Source organism: Ambystoma mexicanum, chromosome 2p, assembly GCF_040938575.1.
Source record: "Ambystoma mexicanum isolate Mex_15411 chromosome 2p, UKY_AmexF1_1, whole genome shotgun sequence".
In the NCBI taxonomy this organism is placed as follows: Eukaryota; Metazoa; Chordata; class Amphibia; order Caudata; family Ambystomatidae; genus Ambystoma; species Ambystoma mexicanum.
The window spans coordinates 1,290,318,755-1,290,342,762 of NC_090923.1; the positions used below are offsets into that span (position 1 = coordinate 1,290,318,755).

The window sequence follows — 24,008 nt, forward strand, 5'->3', positions numbered from 1 at the left end:
TGCAGTCACGGTCTGCAACAGCAAATACCCTCTCAGGACCGGCATCCACTTGATGCACCACGATCGTCCCAGCGTCTGCTCTGCTTCTGCCGCCATGTGGAGGTAATAACTCCTCCTTCTACTACTGCTCTCTCCTATGGCCTGCACCTGAGGCAGCCTTTTATGCCTCTCATCCTCCCTCAGGTGTGGGTGATTACCACCAATAAGTTGCACTTTACAGTCTGGTGCCTCAGCAGTCCCACTTCTTTGTCCCAGAACTTTGGGAATTGTGGGACTTGAAGTCCACAACATGAAAATCAGTTGTTCTAACAGTTATGACTTTAAAATATGCCATGAAAAGAGTATGGGGAAAGTTACAAAAGGGATATTTCCCATTCTTCATGACCTGCTCCCGCCCTCCACCCCCAAATTGATCCTCCTGCAAAATTGCAAACCCAAGGTCAGGATCAGTAAGTGCCTGGCTTTCCCTGCCCTCATGATAGGGGTCCCAGGTCTGGATTTATTGGGGAATCATACTTGATTCACATAGATCTTGCAGCATTGCCAAACTGGAAATATTTGCAATTGGTGGATTTTCAACTGAAACACAGATGAGGACAGCCATGGGCCAGTTTAAGGCTGCATTTGAGGCTGATCTATCGGCCAGATTGTTTCCTGCTGCAGTAAAAGTCAGTGAAGTGCCATAACCTCAGCATTTAACAATGGCCAATGGACAAGGCAGCAGTAAAGGATACAATAGTGCATCCACATCACCCTTTGAGAATAGGGGTAGCAGCGGAGGTCAAATAACCCCCTTGTTGCAGATGACACCGAGATAATGAACTATCCCATTCGTGTATCGGTAGTCAGTGTAAATAGTACCAGACTTTCCTGCTAAAATGCAGGTGCAGGTGAGCGCAATCTTTTCAGTTAGCTAGGCTGGGTTTATATTAGCAATTTCTATGCTTCTAGCACTTCATTTGGGGTACACACAGACTAACTAGCAGAAACTCTACCCACTTCATTATAAGATAAACAAGATCCATCAACGAATAATAATTTCAGGATTTTGCTTGGGTACATCTTTCCAGTCGGCTCTAGGAGTCAGGAGATTTTCAATAACCACAAGGCAGTCATGGGTATCCCCTTGTAAGGGGCAGGGAGCATAGAGGCAGGATGTAAAACTGAGCATCCATTGAGAGTAACATTTGCAGTAGAAATCATCAACTTCTCATATTGGGTGAATCTTGATTTTGAAAAGTTGTCTTTCCCTTCAATAATAAAGCCAGTTCCGTTATATTGACCGTGTTTCTTTACCAAAACCTCAGCTTTTTCAACCTAAAATGCAGTAGCTGAGACAGCTCGTAAACCTGAGGGTAACCCAGCAGCCACTGAATCGAATGCAATGATGCAGTATGCTAAATCACTGTTTACCACAGTATTGCTGAGTCAATGCGCTTTGAGCAAACCCATCTAATTCACCACAAAACAGTCTAAATGATGTTTTATGATCAGGCAAGCCCAGAGCTGCAGCTGTTGATCATTCCAGCTTAACTTAGAAAAAGGCTTACTCTTCAATTGATCAGGGTCGGTTTTCAGTAAAGCAATCAAGGGTGAGATTGTAATGGGGTTTGTCTATTGTGGCATATCCCAAGACACATTGCTATCAGTAACCTGCCATCACAAGAAATCCTAATCTATTTTCTGATTTGGGGTCTAGGTACTTGTATTAATGTGATCCTGAGCCAAGTGTCTTTTTCCAGCTGAAATATCATGGTGTTGGTAATGTACTCTGTTCTGGCACAATTGGACTTGGAGCTTTTCTTTGGCAGCCTAATGTCCATTATGAGTAAGAGCTGTAAGTAGATTGAGTGACTCTCGTTTCCAAGCCTTCGATGAGAGTAGACACCAATAAAGGGTGTCACATACTGCACATAGTCACACCCCCTCCCTCACCCTCTGAACACCAGCTAGTCACAATCACTTATGAGAGAGATTAAATATTGACTGTTAGGGTATACAGGTATAGAGAATAAGGCAGAACACAGATCTACCGCAGTAAAATGAGGTAGTATCAAGGATATATGATAGAATAGAAACTGGGTTGGGAACCACCAGAAAGGTAGGTAGCACTGCTGCATTAACAGCATGCAGATCTTGAATAATTTCTTTACCAGGCTTCATGGCAGGAAGAATAGGAGGTTTGCAAGGACTATCATTGGGTACAATCGCTCCCTGTTTAAGCAATGATTAAAAAAACAGGTCAAATGCATTCTACAACTTGTTCCAAAATAGGATACTGGGAACACGCAGAAGAGGTTTGGCTGCGTTCAAAGTCATTTTTACTGGTTCAGCATCCTACATCATTTGTGTGAGTGGACCATAATTGTGGAGGAATGCTGTCTGGCACCCCCTCGTTGCACAGGGACTGTCATTCACCTGTTTGGTTTTCAAATGTGTGTTTTCTTATAATACAACAACACATTCCAATTCTGTGTTGTGACGAATTCAGGGAGGTGAACCCACTCCGCTTAACGCTCCTTAGGGGACAGGTCAAGTGGGATCTCACTGGGGGCAACCCTCCCCCCTTAACCTCACTTGGGGGACAAGTAAATTCGTTCTTTTTAACTCAAGAGTGCTAATATTTGTTGGATATATGGTAAGAGAGCAGCACCATAATGTGCAGGTCCCTTTTAGGGCGAGTGGCTTGGTTTCTGTAGTGTGCAGCTCCAGGAGGAAGACACAGAATGCAGGTATGAGACAGGAGCCAGTGAGTGCCAAATGTAGAAGTGCTTTATTTGTATTTCAGGGTATAGATCATAAGAAGGGGGAGAGCATAGGGAACATCCTCCTTGCAGTTGTCTCTCCTGCCCTGAATCATAAACGGTCATCCATGGAACCCTGAGGGAACCCAGAGTTCACCACTAGCCAACATTCCATGGCCTGCATTGCGTATGGCAGTGCAAGCCCCACACTACAGGTTCTGCCCCACTTCTGTTAGCACCCATCTCTGAAGATGTCTCCTCGCTAGTTCCAAGAAGGAATTAAAAAGACCTGAGACCGATGCAGAAGCAGAGAGAGTCAGCCTGAGGGCAAAACACAGAAGCCTGTGCGCAGCACAAAGTAAGGAATGTTTCCCTTCCAGGAGTAGCAGAGAACGTGTTGGGTGAAGGAAACCCAGAGTGCGTGGAATACTGCCGACTCTAGGAAGGCAGAGAGCCAGAGGAGCGCTAAGCTGGCAATCCGTGGGAGAAGCGAGTCACCGCTGGAGCAGCATACTGCATCCAATCATCCCAAACCTGAGGTTCCATTGATCGCAGGCAGAAGGAACCGAAAGAGGACACAAGGCTGCGAAAACGTCAAATTGCAGTTCCGCAGCGAACAGAAAAGCTGCTTTCCCCGACCAGCACTGCTGCAGAACAGGTACACAGATTGGGAGACTCTGGAGGAGGGCAGAGAGGCATAGAGGGAGCCCGCGAGGGACTGACTCGCAGAATACCCCATTAGGTGAATACAACAAAAGAATCAGATGACCCGAGAGGATAGACGGCCCGCGAGGGGCTGAGCCACAAGAATACCTCATGAGGAAGTGAACACCATACCATATCCAGACGACCTGAAGGGCCAGATACTCAATGCTGGGAAAAAAACAGGGTAAAAGACTCTGAAGGATTGAGCAAGCGACTGTATATAAAATCACAACAATCAGGACTGTTGCAAACCATGAACAGGTTTACAGAACCAACTACTTTAATGTGGAGATTAACTTTTTGAACTGTTAAGAATGCTTGCATTGTGATCTTGAGCAACCTTCTCTAAGAAGAGAGGAAGACTTAAAAGACCAAACTTTGAACTGTAACAGCAGGCTGGCACATGACAGATAGTCAGAGGGACTTGGATAGAGAGACGCACACAGAGTGAAACCGAGATAGAACCAATTGGGTGGTGGTCGGAACCCAGCCACAAGAAGCCAAGTAGAGGAATAGCGAACCTACTTAGGCTAAGATTATGTTCTTTAGTTTTAGTGGGAGGGATAGAGCATAGGATAGAATAGGTTTGGATGGAGGACAGGATTTTTGTGAGACATCTTGACTAGCACCAGTTTGTGTTTTTTTTTAAAGTTAAGGAAACTCCTCTTTAATAAATTCCATTCTCCCACAGATTCCTCATCTTGATAGATGGCTATCCAACGTCAGCTTTTTGGAAAATGTTCTGACAGGGGGAGTAGTACCGCTCGATACAGTTGTCTCCCTTGTATACAGCCACGCCATTCCGCAATCAGACGGGATGCCGGGCGAAAAGGATGCACTACGGCCCGGTACTGCAGTATCTTTTTTGCATGCGCTCGCCATGCTTTCGATTTCATCGAATAACTGTCAGTATGTTGGGTTTGAACCGTCCGGGTTAAACCGTTGCAAGGACTGCAACTCCAAAATGTCCCTCATGGACCCGCACACTGTGTGTGGTGTCTTGGAGCTGGGCATGACATGGAGCAATGTGGTTCCTGCCTTTCGATGAACCCAAAAGTGGCCCGAGAACGCTCTGCGATCTGTTGCTCAGCACACCGCCATCCAAATTCCTGGCAAAGTTGCTACCATGCTCATTGGAGCTTGATACTGAAGATCTGACACCCGAAAAACATTGAGAGGGACATTGCCATAAAGAAAATCAAAGAAGCGTTTGCACTCTCAGAGCAAATCGCACTAGTCATGGATGACGCACAAGAAAAAGCGCAGATGCAGACATTTCTGAACCGTTCAACGATGGGGGTAAGTCATACCCTTTGAAGGGTGCATCGAGGAAGGAGATGGAGGATTTTAAGACTGAAATGCTCAGTGTTTGAGAAGGTGATGGCTGATACGGCTTCCGCCTCGACGCCGCTGGCTGATCTGGCACCAACTGCTCCCTGTCCTTCTGGCAAAAAGGAAGTCAAGAAAGGTTTGAAACACCCTTGAGCAAGACCCCACAGGAAAATTCTTCCTCTGCGACAAAGCCCCCTCGGGTCAAGAGGCTCCTCTAGCATCCCTGCAAGATCGAAGGTTTGTACCGAACACCCATCCTATGTTCTTCTATTCTCTGCGGCAGTTATTCGACATGGTGGGTGACCTGATTCTATTCGGGTTAGCGCTGATGGGGGGTGCAGCCTTGGATCTGTTGTCCAATTTTATGGCGGACCATGCAGGTTTCCTTCAACTGGCGGAGGGTCTCCACGATGCCAGTTGGGCTGGACACGTCTTTGGACATGGAGTTTAAACAGCTCAACCCATACGCACGCCTGAATTTGCAATACCGCAAGGCGGTCGGGGGAAGGTAGTCATGTCCTTGGGGCTTGTGCACTGTCGAAAGCCAGTGTCGCAATACGACCTGACTGATATCCTCATCCGTGGGCCGCAAATGGAACAGGCTTTGGTTATCTGTGATCTGGTCATCACCTTGTGGCAGCGCCTCTGCTAGACACCAGCAGTCAACACGGAACTCAAAAATAAATATAATTCAGCTAAAGGCGACCTGCTGTTTTTGACAACCCATATGAACCCGCAAGGGGTTAGTGGTGGAGGCCAAGACAGTCCTGTCCAGGCCCTCGACGTCGAACCTTCCAGTTGAAAAAGGTTGACGCCTTGGCAAAAATGGTAGTCGCCTCTGGCATTATGGCCCTTAAGGTGGCAAATGCCTCGTGGGCCTTCTCCAAGTTTTCCCCCATTATCTGGAGCACTATTTCCGAGGTAGCTGACCACCTACCAGAAGGGAAAGTCAAAGCATGGTTTCCTGGACATGATGAAATGGCCTGTCAAGAAATCCAAGCAGGTTTGGACACGGCGGACTGCATGGGTCGTGCCATGGGCACTTCTTCCACGGTCTTGCGCCAGTTGGCTTATCTGAGGGGGTCCGGGTTTTCCCCGAATGTCCAAACAAAATTGTTTGGCATGGTCTTTGGTGGGGAGCATTTTTTTGGCTCCAAAGCCGAGTCCCTGGAAAGGTTTAAGGACTCCAAGCTCACAGCCAAGTCAGTAGCGCAGGTTACCACGGCCAGGTAGAGGCAGGCAAGGTAGTCTAGAGCAGCAGTAGTGTCGACATCCACAGGGCCCCAAAAGCCTCAACGTATTTAACCAGTTGGAGGGAGAATCTGTGGATTCTTGTGCAAATGGTGGAATTCACCTCCAATGCCTGGGCCCTCCAACTGATTGAGTAGTGCTACTGCCTCACATTTGTGAGAAGACCCCCAGAAAGACCTCTACCCCCTCCACGTCATCCGGTCCGAAAGCTACTGGAAGAACTGCAGCCCTTCTGTTGACTGGAGCAGTGGAGGAGGTTCCAGCCAAGGAGTTGGGCTCAGGCTGTTACTCCGGATACTTCCTGGTTCCAAGAAAGGGGGTGACCTCCGTCTCATCCTGGGTCTCAGAGATTGGAACAAGTTCCTAAGGAAGGACAAATTCAGGATGGGGACGTTGAGTGAAATTCTCCAGACTCTGCAGTTCCAAGACTGACTGGTGTCGGTAGACGTTCAGGACGCCTATTTTCACGTTCCAATCCACATTTTTGGCTTGACCTCCGCACCCAGGGTCTTTACCAAGCTGATGGCAGTTGTACTAGTCCACCTCAGCAGAGGGGGTGTCTTTCTGTTTCCATACTTGGACCATTGGGTGATACGAGCATGGTCACCGGAACAGGTTTTCGAGGCACCTCGAGAACACCTGTTCACTACTACACGACTTGGGTTGCTTCCTGAACTTAAAGAAATCTCTGATATCGCAAGCACAGAAGCTCCAGTTCATCAGGGCAGTCTTGGACACCCAGAAATTGGGGGTGGGAGGGCCTTTCCTCCCAAGGAGAGAGTCGCCTATGTGGCACAGATGTTCAGTCTTTTCCAGACTTCCAGCAGTCTATCGGCAAGGGCGTTCTTGCGCCTTCTGGGCCTCACGGCATCCTGTATTTTCCTGGTGCCGCAGGCAAGACTCCTCATGAGATCCCTTCAGTGGCTTTTCAGGAGCGAGTGATTGCAAAACTATGGGCAGATGTGCACCAGATATCGAGGTTGGTCGCAAATTACCTGATTTGGTGGGGGTGCCAGAGCAAACATGTTGGCGGGAGAACCCTTTTGGGCACCATGGCCAGAAGAGCAGGTGGTCACGGATGCTTTCAGACTGGCGCTGATGGCCTTTGCGCCTACTCTGCAGAGGAAACATATTGTGTTGTTAACGGACAACACAGTGTCCATACATTACCTAAATAAGCAGGCAAGCGTGAGATCCCTACTCCTGTGCAGGGATGCTCAGCAGCTATGGTTCTGGATGCTAGAGGGCAACATCTCTGCCTCTGCGGCTCATTTAGCAGGGGTGAATAATGGGTTGGCAGATGTTATGAGCAGGCAGAGCTTGGTCTCCTGTGAGTGGGAGCTATGCCTGAAGGTCACTGCTGAGATCCTCTCCCAGTGGGACAACCCAGCAGTGCATCTGTTTGGGACGGTGGACAACACGAAATGCAGGCAATTCTATTTGTTGGAATTTCCACCCTGAGGGGTGTTGGGGACGCTTTTATAGTGGAGTGGGTCTTCAACCTCGATTATGCGTTTCCACCGATACCTATCATCCCTTGGGTTCTCGCAAGGTTCTAGAGATTCAGAGCTCATCTGATCCTGATTGCCCCGGTTGGGTCGAGGAGGGTGTGGTACCTGGATCTCCTGGAACTAGCTGTTTGCCTACCTCTCTGGCTTCCTCGGAGGCCGAACTACTTGTCTCAGTCCGGAGACAATGTGCTTCACCTGAACCTGGACCCTCTCAACCTGCATGCGTGGCTCTTGAGAGGCTGTGGTACAAAGACTGGGTCTGTGATGAAGAGGTACTGTTTGGTGCACAGAGACCTTCTACTAGGTCCCTTCATGCTTGCAGATGAAGACATTTTGTGACCTGGTGCAAGGGGAAAGGATTGGGACCCCACGTCATGCCCCACTTCATCAGTGATGGAGTTTTTGTTGGCCCTAGCCAAATCTGGTCCGCAAGTGGGCACGGTGAAGGAGTACCTGGCTTCTGTGTCCATTTTTTAGAGGCTGCCAGAACAGGACACACTTACCATTTCTGGGGTGGCACAGTTTTTGAAGGGTCTTAATTGCTTTCCTCCTTTCACCTTTTGTGATCCTGGACTGGGATCTGAATCTAGTCCTGACTTTTCTGGTGGCAGCTCCATTTGAGGCCTTGCATTCAGCTCCCATCAGACTTGTCACATTGAAAACAGTGTTTTTGGTGGCACTCACATTCACTAGAAGTGTTAGCGAATTGCTGGCACTCTCTAGTAAAGCCAAATGTGGTGTCTGAAATCGATCTGGGCCAGAGTATAGATCTTCAATGTTTTACCCCTGCCTCATCCTTCCAAGGACGAGAAGAATCTCCACAAATTGGATCCCAAGAGTCGGCTATGTTTTTACCTGGTCAGGACTAGTTCCTTTAGGACGGATGACCAGTAAGTTTATCGCACTCCAATCCAGGTTGGGGAAAGCAGTCACTAAGCAAGCTATCTCACGATGGATAGTGCTGTGCATTTCGGAATGTTATCAGTCTGTTAAAGAGGTTCCAGCGGAGCTTGGGTTCCTCTCTACCAGAGGTGTTTGCACTTCCTCTGCTCTTCAATTTGGTCCTCTCTACAGACGTTTGCCAAGCATTACAGCTTGGACTGGCCCGTGGGGCAGATGCACGCTTTGGTAGGGCACTGTCCTCCAGAGCTTCCTGGTTGAACTTCCAACCCTCCTCCTGCATGGCTACTGCTTTGGGAGTCTATCAAGATGAGGAATCTGTGGGTGAATGCAATCCATTGAAGGAGAAATTACTTACCAGTAATTTTCTTTGCATGGATTCTTCGCTCATAGATTCCTCATCACACTCCTAGCCTAGCCTGCTTGGGAGTCCATATGCTATAGTCCTAATCGCATTCTGTCGCTTTTCTGTGTGCAATGACATGAGGAGCAGAGTTCTGTGCTTTAGGTTGCAGAGGTTGGCTTGCTATACTGCTTTGGTTCCTCTGGTTTCGCATCCATGTTTGATATATTGAAGAATGATGCAAGCAAACATTGATGGTTTGCTATTATTGTTCAATGCCTTTCCCCTTTACTGTATGTTTCCTCTCACAGGTTGAGCCTGGGGTGGTGGAAGGGAGGGGAGCACTGAGGTGCGGTGGTGTAGTGCATCCTTTTATACAATGCCTGACGTCACGATCGAGGAATGGCATGGCAGTATACAAGGGAGTCGTCGATGAGATCGAGATTTCTACGACCCCTGTCGAAACATTTTCCGAACAGCTAATGCTAGATGGCTAGCTATCAAGATGAGGAATCTGTGGGAGAAGTATCCATAGAGAGAACATTACTGGTAAGTAGTTTCACCATCCTGGCTTTAGGGATAGTTGAGACCACCTTCTCTTTAACAAAACTTGTTCAACCATGCCTTCTTGTCAGTCTCCTATGTCTGACTTACCACACTGTGCACAGGACATCCAGAAATATACAACCTGGGGAACAGTACATAGTACTACCCATTTTTCACAACATATCCAGACCCAATACATTCACATGTGTGCATGGGCTTAAAAGAAAACAATGGTCCTTGGAAATATGATCCAAAATGACAGCCATAGGGCAGATAACAGGATGAAGTATGTGTACCCCAATACCATCAGCATCACTTCATTAGAAAAAAGAGCGTGGGGACATTTAGAAGCTTTCAGAGTGGTGCGTGAAGCTCCTGTGTCAACCAAACATAAAAATGTCTTGCCACTGACTGCACAATTAACTTAAGGGCAGACTGATCAAGTAGTATCAAGGGGGCAACAATTCTACAGACCATGGACTGTCCAACTGTGAGTTAAACACATTAGATGACGGAGAAAATGTTTGAGAGGAAGGTGAAGATGACTGGTTTTGCAGCACAGACTGTTGCACTGGCTGATTCGGACACTCAGATTTCCAATGTCCAAACTCCTTATGATAATTACATTGATCATTGCATGCATTTTCTGTGTCTTTCTTGAAATTCTCTGTGTACCTATTGAGCTAGAAACCCTCTTGCTCTTCCCCGCCCCTCCCTCAGAAACCGGCATTCACCTGGTACCCTTTCCTCAGACGGCTGAAGCTGCTGAATTTGTAACGCCATGTATTTTGCTTCTGTTTCTTTTTGTCTTTCCACTTTATCATGAAAGTGTTAAGCAGCTAACAGTACCTCAGTTATATTCTTCTCATCCCAGCTGATAAGTATTGGTTTACTTCCTTTCACAATTATTGGCTGAAGCCCCATAACAAATTGCGAAACCACGGCTTGCAGAGCTTGCCGCTTGTATCCAGAGGAGTATTTGACTTCTCCTCCTTCACCAGTGTCTAATCTTCAAGCCTACCTTCCTCCCTTGAGATTTCCCACAATAAGGTAGCTTGTACTTTACACTTGGTAATTCAATATTCTCAATGTCCTTCAGGCCCCTTGTCTCGGATGTCAGCTAGGCACGGACTCACTTGCCCTTTGTTGCTCCTTCTCATAACTTTCAGCCAAAGATTTATTTATTGGTTATTTATAAAGTGCCAATACAGCAAATGGTGTTTCAAGATTGTTCCCATTTCTCCAGTTGGGCCTTGACAACCTTATTTTTTTCACATATTAGAAGAGATTGCTTCCCTCTTTCCTGTTGTGATGTGGCAATCTGATTTCTCCCGAGTTTCTAATGGGGATTGTGTCCTTGTCAGCTGTTGGGACTTGGCAATCGGATTCTCTTGAGTTGCAATAGCTTTAAATTATTTTATATCTGTTAGGACTCTACAGTCCTAATTTATTCGTTCTGGCTTCTTAGCCGTAAAAGGGTTTGGGATTTCTACTTACCCCGTGTAGCGATCCATCGCCCCGTCCCTTCTTCCTGAACGTCCTGCTTACCTGCCCTTGCGTTGCGCTTCCACAGAGAGGGTCTGTGAGGCCTCCGTCGGTGGCAGTCCTTCCCCTACCTTTCAGTTGCTTTTTGCTGTCGGGGACTTCTCGCAGCCTCGATAGCACTCCATTCTCTCTTTTGTTAGGACTCTCGGCATGGGGTTAGAGGATCGCTCTTCCCCCGGCATTCCTTTAATCGATGGTGTTTCACAGGCTGCGGGTCCATCACGTACTCCATGTGGTCCCGCCACCAGACAGTCTCTGTACCGGGCTCCAGCTAGCAGTGTCCACTCTGCGTTTCTCACCTCCCTAGCCTCAAAGTGGCTCACCTTTAAAAAGAAGCAACAGATTCCCTGGATTCATCACAGTACCCCTTGAAGAACTCGATATAGTCTGTTATAAAGCTTCCTTCATTAGGAACTCCTAGATTACAACGTTCAGCTTTACATTTCTTTAACTGTTCGTGAAGTTTCTCTTGGGTGTCTTTCAATTCCCTGGTTTTAGATTTGGGCTGCCGTTTAGCCGCCTTTTCCACATACTATTCAAAGAAAGAGTCCCATTGTTGTTGGTACACCTTCAAACCTCTATTTTCTAGGGCCTGTCATGAATGTACAATGTGGTCCAAGTGAAAAGTGCCTATTTCAGGAAATTCTTTGGCATGGTAATTTCAGGAAATATAGTGCCAATTATCCAGAAATGTACATGTTTTGGGAGAAAGTGTATACATAAAGTGAGCTGGACTTCCTTAAGGAGGAACTGGCCCTTCTCTAGATCTGACCTGAGCCCATTCTCGCAGGAAAAGACAGGGAATGGCTTATTGCTGATGGCTGTGCCGCTTTCCTACAGTACCTTGCGCTATAGCGATAAGAGGCTGGTAAACAAAAAGAGCTCCTTTCCCGGAATTTATTTTACTCGTTTTTTCGGAGACATGCATATTAAACAGATAATATACATAGCAACAAGATTAAATCCATCTACCAGCCCATCTTTATCGGTTCATTTCTCAGTTGCCTGCTTAGTCTCCTAAAATCTACTGGTGCATCTCCCAGTGATTCCACCACTAAGCCGGGCTTCCCAGGTGTTTTGGACTACATGATCTCTCACCATTAACTATGCAGGCCTATGCCCTGGGAATTGTAGTCCAAAACAATAAGGGAGCCAAAGGTTGTAGACCCCTACCTTATCAAATGGGTTGAGGGTGTGTCACTGCACAGCTAACTCAAAGATCCTCGGGACATCTTGCACATCAGTGATTCAATGTCTGACAGCACCAATGTATTGAAAAAAATCTCCATTCCAACGATCCAAATAAGGAATGAGGTTGTTTGGTAAATGTCTTTAATAGCATCAAAGCAAATAACATACATTGACAGGACAGGTTTCCATGAACAAATCCAATACAAACTGAATATACATTGAAACCAATGAGAGGGGCGTACGCAAAGGTTATCAATAGAGCATTCCTATGGAGTACACATCCAGCTTCCTGCTAATTGCAACAAATTCAAAGAGGAATCCTAAATCTTTCACTTCTCCTGGTCCATGGCAGTGTAGGCCACATGCTGTTCTGTCACTGTGAGATTTACACCTGCCGATCTAGTTTTGAGTACAAATCAATGTCATCCGAAATCAACCTAAAAGTACAGAGCATAAGTAATATGGAACAAGGATTTCTTGCATGTGTTCCAAGAGGAAACACGTGTGCAAGAATTTGTTTCAAAATGGAGGCTAGTATCTAACCAAGCCAGTGGTTCCTAAAGCAGCATTACATTGTTTTATTCGCAATCAGAACACAACACCTTTATAACATCCATTTTATTTCTTATTCTACCACACAAGGCAAATAAGAGTGGGGAGAATGGGCACTCCTGCGTCTTGCCCCTGTATTTACCCTACGGGAGAAAACTCCATTCACTGACTTCTGCAAAGACCTGTGAATAGAGCTACCTCACTAATTTCATCCTGTTGGTGCCACATCCAAATGCATGGTCTCCCTCAAGAACCTCCACTCTACCCTATCAAACACCTTCTTGGAATCCAGTGAGAGGAGAGCAGGGCCAGATGGAAGTTCCCTTCCATCATAAATTAAACCAATAACCTTTCTCAAATTACCCTCTGCCTGTCTATGCATAACAAACCCCACTTGATCATCAGAGTGGCTCTACAATGGCAAAACCAGAGGCGTTGGTGGGGGGGGGGGCTAAGGGGGCTATAGCCCCTGGTCTTTTGGTTGTAGCCCCGGATAGAATCTCAGCAGCTACAACCAAAAGGCTAGCTAGCCCCCAGTCCCGACAGTCCCGACATTAGCGTAGCCCCGGGTCTTTTCCAGACCTAGCAACACCCCTGGGCAAAACGCTCTAAAAATGTGTTGTTTCGCAAAGGTAGTAGCAATACATGTTTTGGAATGTTTGTGGTGAAGTAAAAATGTTACTTTAATAGTGAGTTAGATAGACAAATTGAGGTAGCAAATTAAATGCTAGCTCCAGACGGAGGTTGGGCAGGAACTCTCTGATCTCTCGCTTCAGCTTCTGGTTCGCTAGAGCTATAAGGGCGTCGGTGTTGGCCAACCGCAAATGCAGCCCAGTGTTGAGGTAGCAACGCTTGCTAAAAGACTGAAGGGCGTTGTCCTCTTTGGAAAGACATCTGGAGGCGGCCCCTGCAGAGGACGACAAAGACAATGGTTCAAAATACAAGGAGGTCGCTGCCAACACTAAAGTGTGGCTGGGGGTGGGAGGCCAGGAGGACTGGCTCCCCATCCAAAAGCCTGAACCGGCTGTCCATCTGGGTGTTGGCCCTGGGCTTCTCCCAGACATTTCTTGCCACCTGCAGGACATCTTTGTGGATGGGGGTGCCCGATCAGCTCGTGGCACGCCGGGCCAGCATCTACGCTAGCACCCCTGAGCTGCTGCTCTGGCTGGGGACCCGACGCGAACTCTGGAGGCCCTGAAGACTCATGAAACGCCTTTACTGAGGCCGAAGGCTCTTTATCCTGGGCGTCACCATCATAGTTTCCCGCTAACACCCACCTTTTCAGACAGAGTCTGGGATACTGGAGCCAGAGGAGGGGTTGGTGGTACAGGAGGAGGAGGGGAGCAGGGTGGTTCTGAAGCACCAGCAGGGCCTAGACCGCAGCATGAACAGGCAGCGGCACTGGAAGTGCCTGAGGAACCGCAGGGGTGCCCAGAGGAAGCGGCCTAGTAGTCAAGACCTGTGGGTTAATTTCCTTTATGATACTGTCATCTGTGGGGAGCGCATGAGCAGGAAGAGGTTGAAGAAGCGATCCTCGCAAGCCGGCGGATCCCGTGGGGCACGGCCCTCAGCGGCACTGGGCCTCCTTTCCTGATCAAAGCATCTAAGCACCTGCGTTGTGTAGCCATAATGCTGCGAGGGGTAGATGTAACCTTTTTGCAGGTTGATTTGTATTTTGTCGTGTTTAAATAGCTGGCTTGTCGTCATAAGTTTATTTGCAAACTTGTTTGAACTGGAGTGGGCTTGGGAATAATGTAAAATTAGCACCCGTGGCAGAGGAAGCAACCATTTGGGTTCCTTGGATTGCAGGCTAAATCTACTGATCCGAGCCTGCGTTCCATGGAACCTGATGGCTGCTTGCCTTGCTCTACCATCTTACCCCCCACCCTACCTGTCCTTTCAATTTTCCCATTCCTCCCACTCTCAGCCCCACTTACCTAATTTCTTAAGCAGCGACCGGCGCCGCTGCTCCGTGTCTGCATGGAAATGGAAGAGGGGCTCTATATGGAGCCCCGCCTTCCTGATCCATGGCTGCCTTCTTAAAACAGTATTTTGATTCAATGAACGGGACCATGAGGAGTACCATTTGTTGAATCATAATACAATGCTCTTAGCACCCCGGTTTCCGTATTGGCAACCTGGGGTGCTAATAGCAATTACTGCCCCTTCCAAAGGCTGGAACGGGTGGCAACATGCAAGGGACCCTCGTTAAATGTCCTCGCTAGAGTTGTGCCTTTAACTAGGGCTCTGAGCCATTAACACCCGTTCCGGCCCTTGGAACAGGTGGTTATTGCTATAGTTAATGCTTTATCTGTAAGAAAATGAAAGCATATTCCCATATTTTAACTCTCTGGTTTTAATGGGTCCTTGCTGTGAAAGAAAGGTCCTTCCGAAAAGGAAGGTTCTTTTTGAAAGAAACCTTGCATTGTAGTTACCTTGACTGCACTCTGAGCCTTCTGATTGATTGGTTGAGAGGAAGTCCGTAATGATCTGTGTTCTAATGTTTTAACTATGAAGCATTTGAGTCAAGAGATATCCATTAGTAGATTAATAGTTGATCAGTTTAATGATTTTTCACCCTTGGACCAATAGTTAAATGATTGGTTTAGTTTTATTATTTGAAAAGTGCTCTACTAACTTAGATTTTGGGTTCCACATGGATTGGCTCTTCAAAGTCACCCTAACCTGTGTGTTGCCTTTGGAATGACTTGACAGCTGGTGAATAGCTCGCTGCTGCAATCTGTATGTGAACGGCAGGTTGCAGGTTCTAATCCCGGCAAGGCCAACTCGGCCTTTCATCCTTCTGAGGTCGATAAACGAGTAACGACTTGGGTTGCGTGCTATTGTATGCATATATGTTCTATGTAAATCACTTAATGCATAAACACTATATAAATACCACATCATTATCATAACCTTGAAATACTGAATAGGGTGTGAAAGTATTTGAGTAAAATAGGCGGACCGCTGTCATTGACAACATACAAAACAGGGCCAGGGAAAAGGTAGTTCTAGTCTTGAAGGCCATCTTCACTGACAACTTTGGAATTAGTTATCTCCTCCCGGGAATCTCAAAAACCTGGACTAGAAGGGAGTGGGGAGGAGGAGATCATGTATCTAGGAGATTGGTATAAGATGGCAACAAAACATAGGCCCCACTATAACTAGCCATGCAGGGAAAGCACATCAAAATAGATAAAACCTATAGTTCTATAAAGCAGTAAGCCAAAGTGGTTATCCAGACTGCCTGACCTGTTGAACTACATCTTTTAACTTGTAATACTAATGTTTGTTTTTGCACTTTCTTTGAGATGTGGAAATTCACACAGGGTCGATGGGTGGTGAGAAAAGAAGTAGCTGATGTCACAAAAGTAAGTGAGTTCTTTCCTGTACAATAAGGAATATAACGTTTATTGTGGGTGTGCCTTTGCTTAAGCATAATTGCAGTTTGTGATTTTCTTTTTCTGTGGCAACATTGCTTGGCCAAAAACCCTATAACTTCTCCTTTCTTTGAAGTATTTGTTTTACAAGTACTTGTGAAATTTAACAAGAAAATGCTGCTTGGCTGAATGGTGTTGCTAATGTGATGTGCTGATAACATTTGCTGCTCTATTAGGTGAAGAAGCTATGTTAATTTAGGATGCTGTAGTTTCTCTGTAGAATAAAACATGTTTTGTAGATGGCAAGACACTATACCGTTCAAGGTGTAATTATTATAAGATTGCGTGCCCTATTTTGTCATGACCAATATCCGATTCATGAAATCTAGTGTACGAAGATTGTGCTGTATTTCAGGTTGTGCAAGTCTTGCTAGGTCAGAACAGAACATCTAATGGCTGTTCAGTTGCCAATGAGTAATCTATAGCAGGTGTCCACTTGTGCAAAAAGTATCCTGTTTGGAGTTTGTCAATGCATGCACCAGGATCCTGCCACGAAGTAAACCTGTGGGATTTGACTCACCTTGTAGGAGAGGTCCACCAAGCAAAAGTGAGGTGTTTTTAAAATGCTGGGTGACTTCCAGAAAGCATTGCTTCAGGCAATGGTCATTTTATGCAAAAAAACAGGACTTGTTTGGTCTTCTTGCAGAGTTCTCATGAATAGTATATGCGGGAGATTACGCAGTGATGCAGTTTAGAGTCACTTTCTGGCCCAAGATATTCAAGTTAAAAGGGAAAATAAAGATTGTACTGAACTCTCAATACTACGGTACCAGAACCTTTGGCAGCGAAAAATTGAGCTTCCCCTTTAAATTTAGTATAGCATGCAGGGATGCGGCACCTCACCTCGGTCCCTTTATCCGCACGGGTGGTGTCAGACCTGGCAAAGACTTTTCAACTTTTGCATGCTCCCCGTTCTGTTTTTTCTCTTCATCCCCTCCCTTCAACTACCGGCGAGCGGGCTGAGGGCTCTGAGCCTACTGGAGTCATCTCTGAGGTCGACCCTTCTGATTAAGGTTTTAGGGCCAAGGAGTGCCGTTCCATGTCTGAGCCAGCATATGGTGTGGGGCATTCACGCTTTCCCTCCCAGGACGTGGCACAAGGCCCAAAGACGACGGACAAGCATGCCGCAGATCCTGCTAGGCCGGCTGCATCTTGGATTCTGATCCGGGGCCTCTCCCTGTGCCATCGCCCACAGTGGAACCTGCAAAAAGGTTACATCTACCCCTCGCAGCATTATGGCTACACAACGCAGGTGCTTAGATGCTTTGATCAGGAAAGGAGGCCCAGTGCCGCTGAGGGCCGTGCCCCACGGGATCCGCCGGCTTGCGAGGATCGCTTCTTCAACCTCTTCCTGCTCATGCGCTCCCCACAGATGACAGTATCATAAAGGAAATTAACCCACAGGTCTTGACTACTAGGCCGCTTCCTCTGGGCACCCCTGCGGTTCCTCAGGCACTTCCAGTGCCGCTGCCTGTTCATCCTGCGGTCTAGGCCCTGCTGGTGCTTCAGAACCACCCTGCTCCCCTCCTCCTCCTGTACCACCAACCCCTCCTCTGGCTCCAGTATCCCAGACTCTGTCTGAAAAGGTGGGTGTTAGCGGGAAACTATGATGGTGACGCCCAGGATAAAGAGCCTTCGGCCTCAGTAAAGGCGTTTCATGAGTCTTCAGGGCCTTCAGAGTTCGCGTCGGGTCCCCAGCCAGAGCAGCAGCTCAGGGGTGCTAGCGTAGATGCTGGCCCGGCGTGCCACGAGCTGATCGGGCACCCCCATCCACAAAGATGTCCTGCAGGTGGCAAGAAATGTCTGGGAGAAGCCCAGGGCCAACACCCAGATGGACAGCCGGTTCAGGCTTTTGGATGGGGAGCCAGTCCTCCTGGCCTCCCACCCCCAGCCACACTCTTTAGTGTTGGCAGCGACCTCCTTGTATTTTGAACCATTGTCTTTGTCGTCCTCGGCAGGGGCCGCCTCCAGATGTCTTTCCAAAGAGGACAACGCCCTTCAGTCTTTTAGCAAGCGTTGCTACCTCAACACTGGGCTGCATTTGCGGTTGGCCAACACCGACGCCCTTATAGCTCTAGCGAACCAGAAGCTGAAGCGAGAGATCAGAGAGTTCCTGCCCAACCTCCGTCTGGATAGGCAAGACTCCTTCAAGGTGGGCCTGGTGGATGCCCAGGCAGTTACGCAGGACCTCATGGAGTCTTCCATCTCCCACATCGATACAGCCAGCAGAGGGCTGTGCCTGGGGGGGGTCTAGATTAGACAGACGGCGTGGATGCATGCTACAAAATTCTCCTCTGATGTGCAAGAGAGGATCCTTAATCTTCCTTTTGAGGGGTTGGATCTTTTTCATTCTTCCACTGATGAAGAGCTAACAAAAAATACCTCTACACAGACCTCCAAGTCCTTGGCCATCCTGACTAAACCAGGACAGAAAGAAGTCCTTCCTGCGGTCCCAGGTCAGGACTTACTTCAACCCCAGCGCTTTCGCCAGCTTCAAGGGGTTACGGGACCCCAGTGCACAGAGGCCCGACGGGTCCCCCAGCGACCACAGGAGGAAACAGCAGAGGACATTGTGCATTTTGTTTCTGCTCCCCCTCCTCCACTCCTGCCTCAGACGCCAAAAAGCAATGACATAACGGTTAGGGGGCCGACTGGCTCACTTTCAGGACAGCTCGAAGCATTGTTTCATGAGTCCTTGGATCCTTTCTATCTTCTCCACAGGCTTCAGTCTTCCTTTTCTTCTACCTTCCTCTCCTCCTCTGCTTCAGATAGGGTCCCCAGCCCTCTTACGGGAGATCCTCTCTTTTGGAGATGCATGCGGTGGAGCCGGTTCCTCATTCAGACAGGGGCTCTGGCTTCTACTCCAGGATTTTTGCGGTACCCAAGAACAACCAGACTTGCCTGAGGTTAGTCCTGGACCTGTCATTCCTCAACTTCTCTTTACCGCTCAAACGCTTCAAGATGATTACTCCAGCCCACATAGTCCAGTCTCTATGAGCAGGGGACTGGATGTGCTCCCTATACCTCAAGGATGCGTACCTTCATGTCCCAGTGTACCAGCCACATTAGAAGTTTCTGCGGTTCACGATTATGTAGTACCACTTCCAGTACAAGATTCTGCCTTCCCGCCTCAACTCGACCCCTCGCGTGTTCACAAAGCCGATTAATGCAGTGGCTGGTCTCCTTTGCCTGGAGAGCCATCACTCGTAACCATTATTTGAATGACTGGCTGATGAGGGCCAGCTCGCCCGAGGGGGTGGTGCACTCCTGCCAACGGTAGGCGACATTCTTCACCAGCTGGGGTTCTACCCCAACTGGTGGAAGTCGCTGCTGACGCTCACCCAGGACCTGGTGTTCCCTGGAGTTTGCTGGGAGACACAGCCGTGCAACGGATGTTCCCCACGCCTGGGTGGCTCCACTCCATCCGCAAGGCGATAGGGCACTTTCTGGCCAATTTGACCAGCTCGTCATGGCAGCCTATTCGGACCAAGAGACTGGGTCACAGCCGGACAGGATTCCGATTCCCCTGTCTCCATTCATGGTGCATGGTCCAGGGTGGAAGCCCTCCTGCATATCAATCTTCTCGAACTCAGAGCGGTAGGCCTGGCTCTCAAGGCCTTTCTGCCGCTCATCAGGGAGAAGGTGGTTCTGGTCAGGACTGACAACTCCACGACAATGTTTTACTTGAACAAGCAGGGTGGCACCCATTCCCCCCCCTACTTTGCACAGAGGCGGTGTCAATCTTGGAATGGGCCCTGTCAGAGGGGATATGGATTTCCACGGTCCATCTCCCAAGGGACAGCAATGTGAAAGTCGACCAGCTCAGCCGCATGGGGTTCAACACCTATAAGTGGGAGTTACACCAACTCTTTGCTGCCCCCTGTTCCAAAGATGATGGGAGGGGATTCCGAAACTGGACTAATTCTAAATTCCATGTGCCCCCGGTTTGCTTCATGGGCAGGAAGGGGTCAGGGGTCTTTGGGGAACGCATTCCAGCTCGGCCACAGGTGTTATGCGTTTCCTCCTCCGTTGGTCCAGCGGACCCTCTGCAAGTTCTAGGTGTCGGTGGGCTGTAGCCTCGTCCTGATAGCCCCTCACTGGCCGCTGAGGGCTTAGTTCTCAGATCTGCTGCAGTTCTGCTCCCAGGGGCCTGTCCATCTTCCGATCCCCAGCAAGGGGCTTCCTGATGCAGCAGGGCAGGGGCGGTGGAGCTCCCGGACCCATCCAGGCTGGCCCTAGCGGCCTGGTTCCTGACCAGCTGAGGCTGCACCAGGTTCAGTTCTCGGTGGACAACTGGGACATTGTACAGGTGGCCCTCTACTTGTTCTGAGTCCAAGAGTAAGTGGACTAGATTTTGCCATTTGGCTCGCGAAAAGGGGCTGGACCCCTTCACCTGCTCACTGGACAACGTGCTGGCTTTTTCCACACATCTGGCTTGTTCAGGCAGATACCTGCCTCACCTATCTGGTGGCCATTGGGGCCTATATGGATTGCCCAGAGCACGTGTTTTCAGCAGCTAACCAACCCAGTGGTTAATGCCCACCTCAAGGGGTTGTCCAGGTTCTTTCCTCTGGTACATAGGCTGCATCCGGTTTGGAACCTTAATGTGGTTCTGGCAGCCTTGCAGCGAAAGCCCTTCGAGCAGATGGCCTCGGAGGACATCCAACTGCTGACACTGAAGACCATGCTATTGGTGGCGCTCGCGTTGGTGTGCAGGGTCTGCGAGCTGAAGGCTTGCAAGCCCTTACCATGTTTCTTAACGACAAGGTCATCTTGCGCACCCATCCAAACATCATGCCCAAGGTAGTCTCTCCATTCCATTTGAATCAGGAAATCTGCCTGCCGGTGTGCTTTCCGAACCTGCTGTCGGAGGCCAAAAGGGCTTTGCATTCCACGAACCTTAAGAGAGTCCTCAAGTTCTCTCTCTGACGAAATCTTTCAGGAAGTCTGTGGCAATGTTGATCAACTTTGAGCGCACGTATCCCGGCACCTAGACTTCTAAAGCTTCTATCGCCTGTTGGATGGTCCAGGCTATCTTGCAGGCGTATACAGCCATGGACAAAGCACTTCCTGGGTGGACTCCTGCCCAAGCGATCAGAGCCAAGGCCTGGCTGTCGTGTGTCAGAGACCTGCTTCTTGGGATGTCATCAGCAGGTCGGCTACTTGGGCCACTCAGTCTGCATTCTGTAAGCACTATTCCCTGGATACCAGCTCCAGGCACGAAGCAGAGCTCGGTCATGCGGTTCTGAATAACCTTTTTGCTTCATCCTAGATAATGAGGCAGGTTGTCACAGCTCCACCCTATGATTTTGTTGGGTGGATTCACCCACAAGGATGGAGGAAAGGGGATGGGACGTATGAGTAATTAAAGTTACTCACTGTAGTTACTAGAGTACTCCTAGTCCTTAGTCCCCTTTCTGCCATACGTCCCACCCACCTTCCCCCGCTTCTATGCCAGGCGCTAAAACATTCAGCATAGCCAGTTATTAAAGCGTTCGATGTGTTAAAAGGGGACTGAGATGAGGGCGGGGTTTCGGGGGCGTTCCCACATGCGCTATTCTAAATTTAAAGGGGAAGCTCAATTTTCCACTGCCAAAGGTCCCGGTAACGTCCCCATGTTGAGGATGGAGGAAAGGGGACTAAGGACTTTAGTACTCTAGTCACTACAGTGAGTAACTTTAATTTTCCTGCCCACTGCTGTGCAGCAATACCACAGAAGCAACAGCAGATTTCACAACTGCGGTTTAAATTTTTATTCCAACATTGCAAAATACAAACATCACTAATGAGCACATAAATACAATATCTTAGGCAAACAATCAACAGTGCATATTAAAACAAATTCTGCAAAAGAAAGAAAGACAAGAGAGGAAAACAAAAGGGTAAAGGAAAAGAGAAGAAAAAAAAGAAATTCAGAAACCAAGAAAGGACAGAGAACCAGAAAGCAATTGGTTAGCCAACGGAACCATCAACGCAGAATAGATTAAACATCGAACATAAATTACAAGTAATAATCAACACAGCAAGCGCATTTTCTAGCTACAGACACATCACATTGTGTATAGAAAATGAAATTCAACCATAGACCTCCAGGAACCTACTCCAAATGTCCCAGAATTTCTCAATATCATCCGCATTCTTCTAAATTGCCCTCTCATAAATTGAAACAGTCAAAAGTTCATCACCCATTCATCAATTTTAAAGGAGTTGTTCGACTTCCATGATCTCAATATCATCCTCTTAGCGATCATACTGGCATGGAGTATCCAAGTCGCCTGCCCAAAAGAGATATCATCAATCACTGAAACCAGACCCAACCTCTCACAGATGTACTCCCAGAATTTCTTCGTTTTAGGACAAAACCAAAGCAGATGTCTGAAGGAACCTCTAGCACCCTTACACTTCCAACAGAGTTCATTGTCCATGAGTTGTCTCTTAAACAACCTGACTGGAGTCCAGTAGGACCTAAAGAGCAGTTTTGTTTGCGATGCTCTAAGACCCCAATCCAGAATTACCAATTGGGTATTCTGACAGCAGCGCTGCCAACAGACATCAATTTCTTCACCTAGTTCCTCTGCCCAGATCACTGGCAGCCTCGAATCGTCCTTCCTAAATGATTTTAGAAATCCGTACATCGTAGCAGCAAGATGAGCAGCACTTCCACACAACTGCAACATGGACCAGGCATTTGTTGGTTCCAACAAATCAACATCCCCAAGGCAAGCATTGACAATGCCTTTCAATTTTCTGTACTCTGAAAATGAACAACCAGCCATATCGTGAGTTCGACATAACTGTGCGTACAGAATCCAATTTCGTCCATCTATTAGATCACTGAGGTACTTTATTCCCAGCAGTAACCACTCCGGCCAGAAAAAGACCTTCTCTTGACTTTTCAGGGCTGGATTCAGCCAAATTGAGGCATCCAAATGCAGGCAATCCAATTGAAGTCAGCAGAGCTCTGGGTTCCAACTTGGATAATGCGCCACACTCCCACGTCACACACCGTGAACATTCATCATTCGGAACAAGGAACTAACAGATGTCGGGTTGAAAATGAAAGCTGGTATTCACTGAAGTTTGGTAAATTCATCCCACCTTTTTTCAATGGCAGTTGCAATTTCCATATAGCTAATCTCGGTGGCTTATCATTCCAAATAAACAGTTACTTGCTGTGTGGAGACATTTACAATTCATGTTGAATGTTATAAGGAACTGAAATTGAAAACGTGACACACTTCTGATGCATTTAAGCAAAAGATTTTACTCAGTAGACATGACTGAATTTCGTCAGATTGACTGGAGCACAGTTGGTTTCGGCAGCAAACATGATGGGAGGAAAACTCCATTAACCTTTTTTTAAGAAATATATTTTTGCTTCTTTCCTCCCATATATTTCTATGAGACACTTTTCTTTTTGGAGGTAAGTGGAGCTTTCTGCTTCATTTCCCTTGTTTTGTGCTAGTTAGTATGTGGACACTGATCAGTCCATAAAACAATCAGCAGTGGAGTACTATGTCTCCCTTAGTCGATTTCTCATATTTTAAAAACTGCATATTTTAAAAACTGAACACATACTTTGTATCCTTAACTTTTAGTTTTGGAACATTTGTGGTTACAAATACAATGTGTTCAGGATGGCCTGGTGGCAGTGGAAACCTTTCTATGGTGCCATGTTTTGGACGTTATATTCACTTTTGCATGTTACTGCATATGCCTTACGGATTAACACATACTCTAAAATGGATGTGCCCCGAGAGTTTCATCTGTCCTTTGGCAATGGAGTCCTTTGTCCTTCTTCCTTCTATGGCAGTCTCGGGTCCAGAATTGCCATATTTGGAATGCCCTTTACTGGGGAAAGCTTCTGCTTACCGGGCAAAGTGGTAGTCTGTTGGGGCTGGGATTGCCTTGTCCCAGTCCACATCCGACTCACTGAAAGTCTGTTGCT

At 47.7% G+C, this 24,008-nt stretch overlaps 1 protein-coding gene across 1 annotated transcript in view; it reads left to right on the forward strand.

The window, feature by feature from the left end:
- POLR3E (RNA polymerase III subunit E) overlaps positions 1–24,008 on the forward strand; it is a 1,464,556-nt gene that overhangs the window by 1,065,859 nt on the left and 374,689 nt on the right. Inside the window, exon 15 of the mRNA XM_069645613.1 lies at positions 15,932–15,991. Coding sequence (XP_069501714.1) covers positions 15,932–15,991 — 60 coding nt within the window. The remainder of the gene's footprint in view (positions 1–15,931; positions 15,992–24,008) is intronic.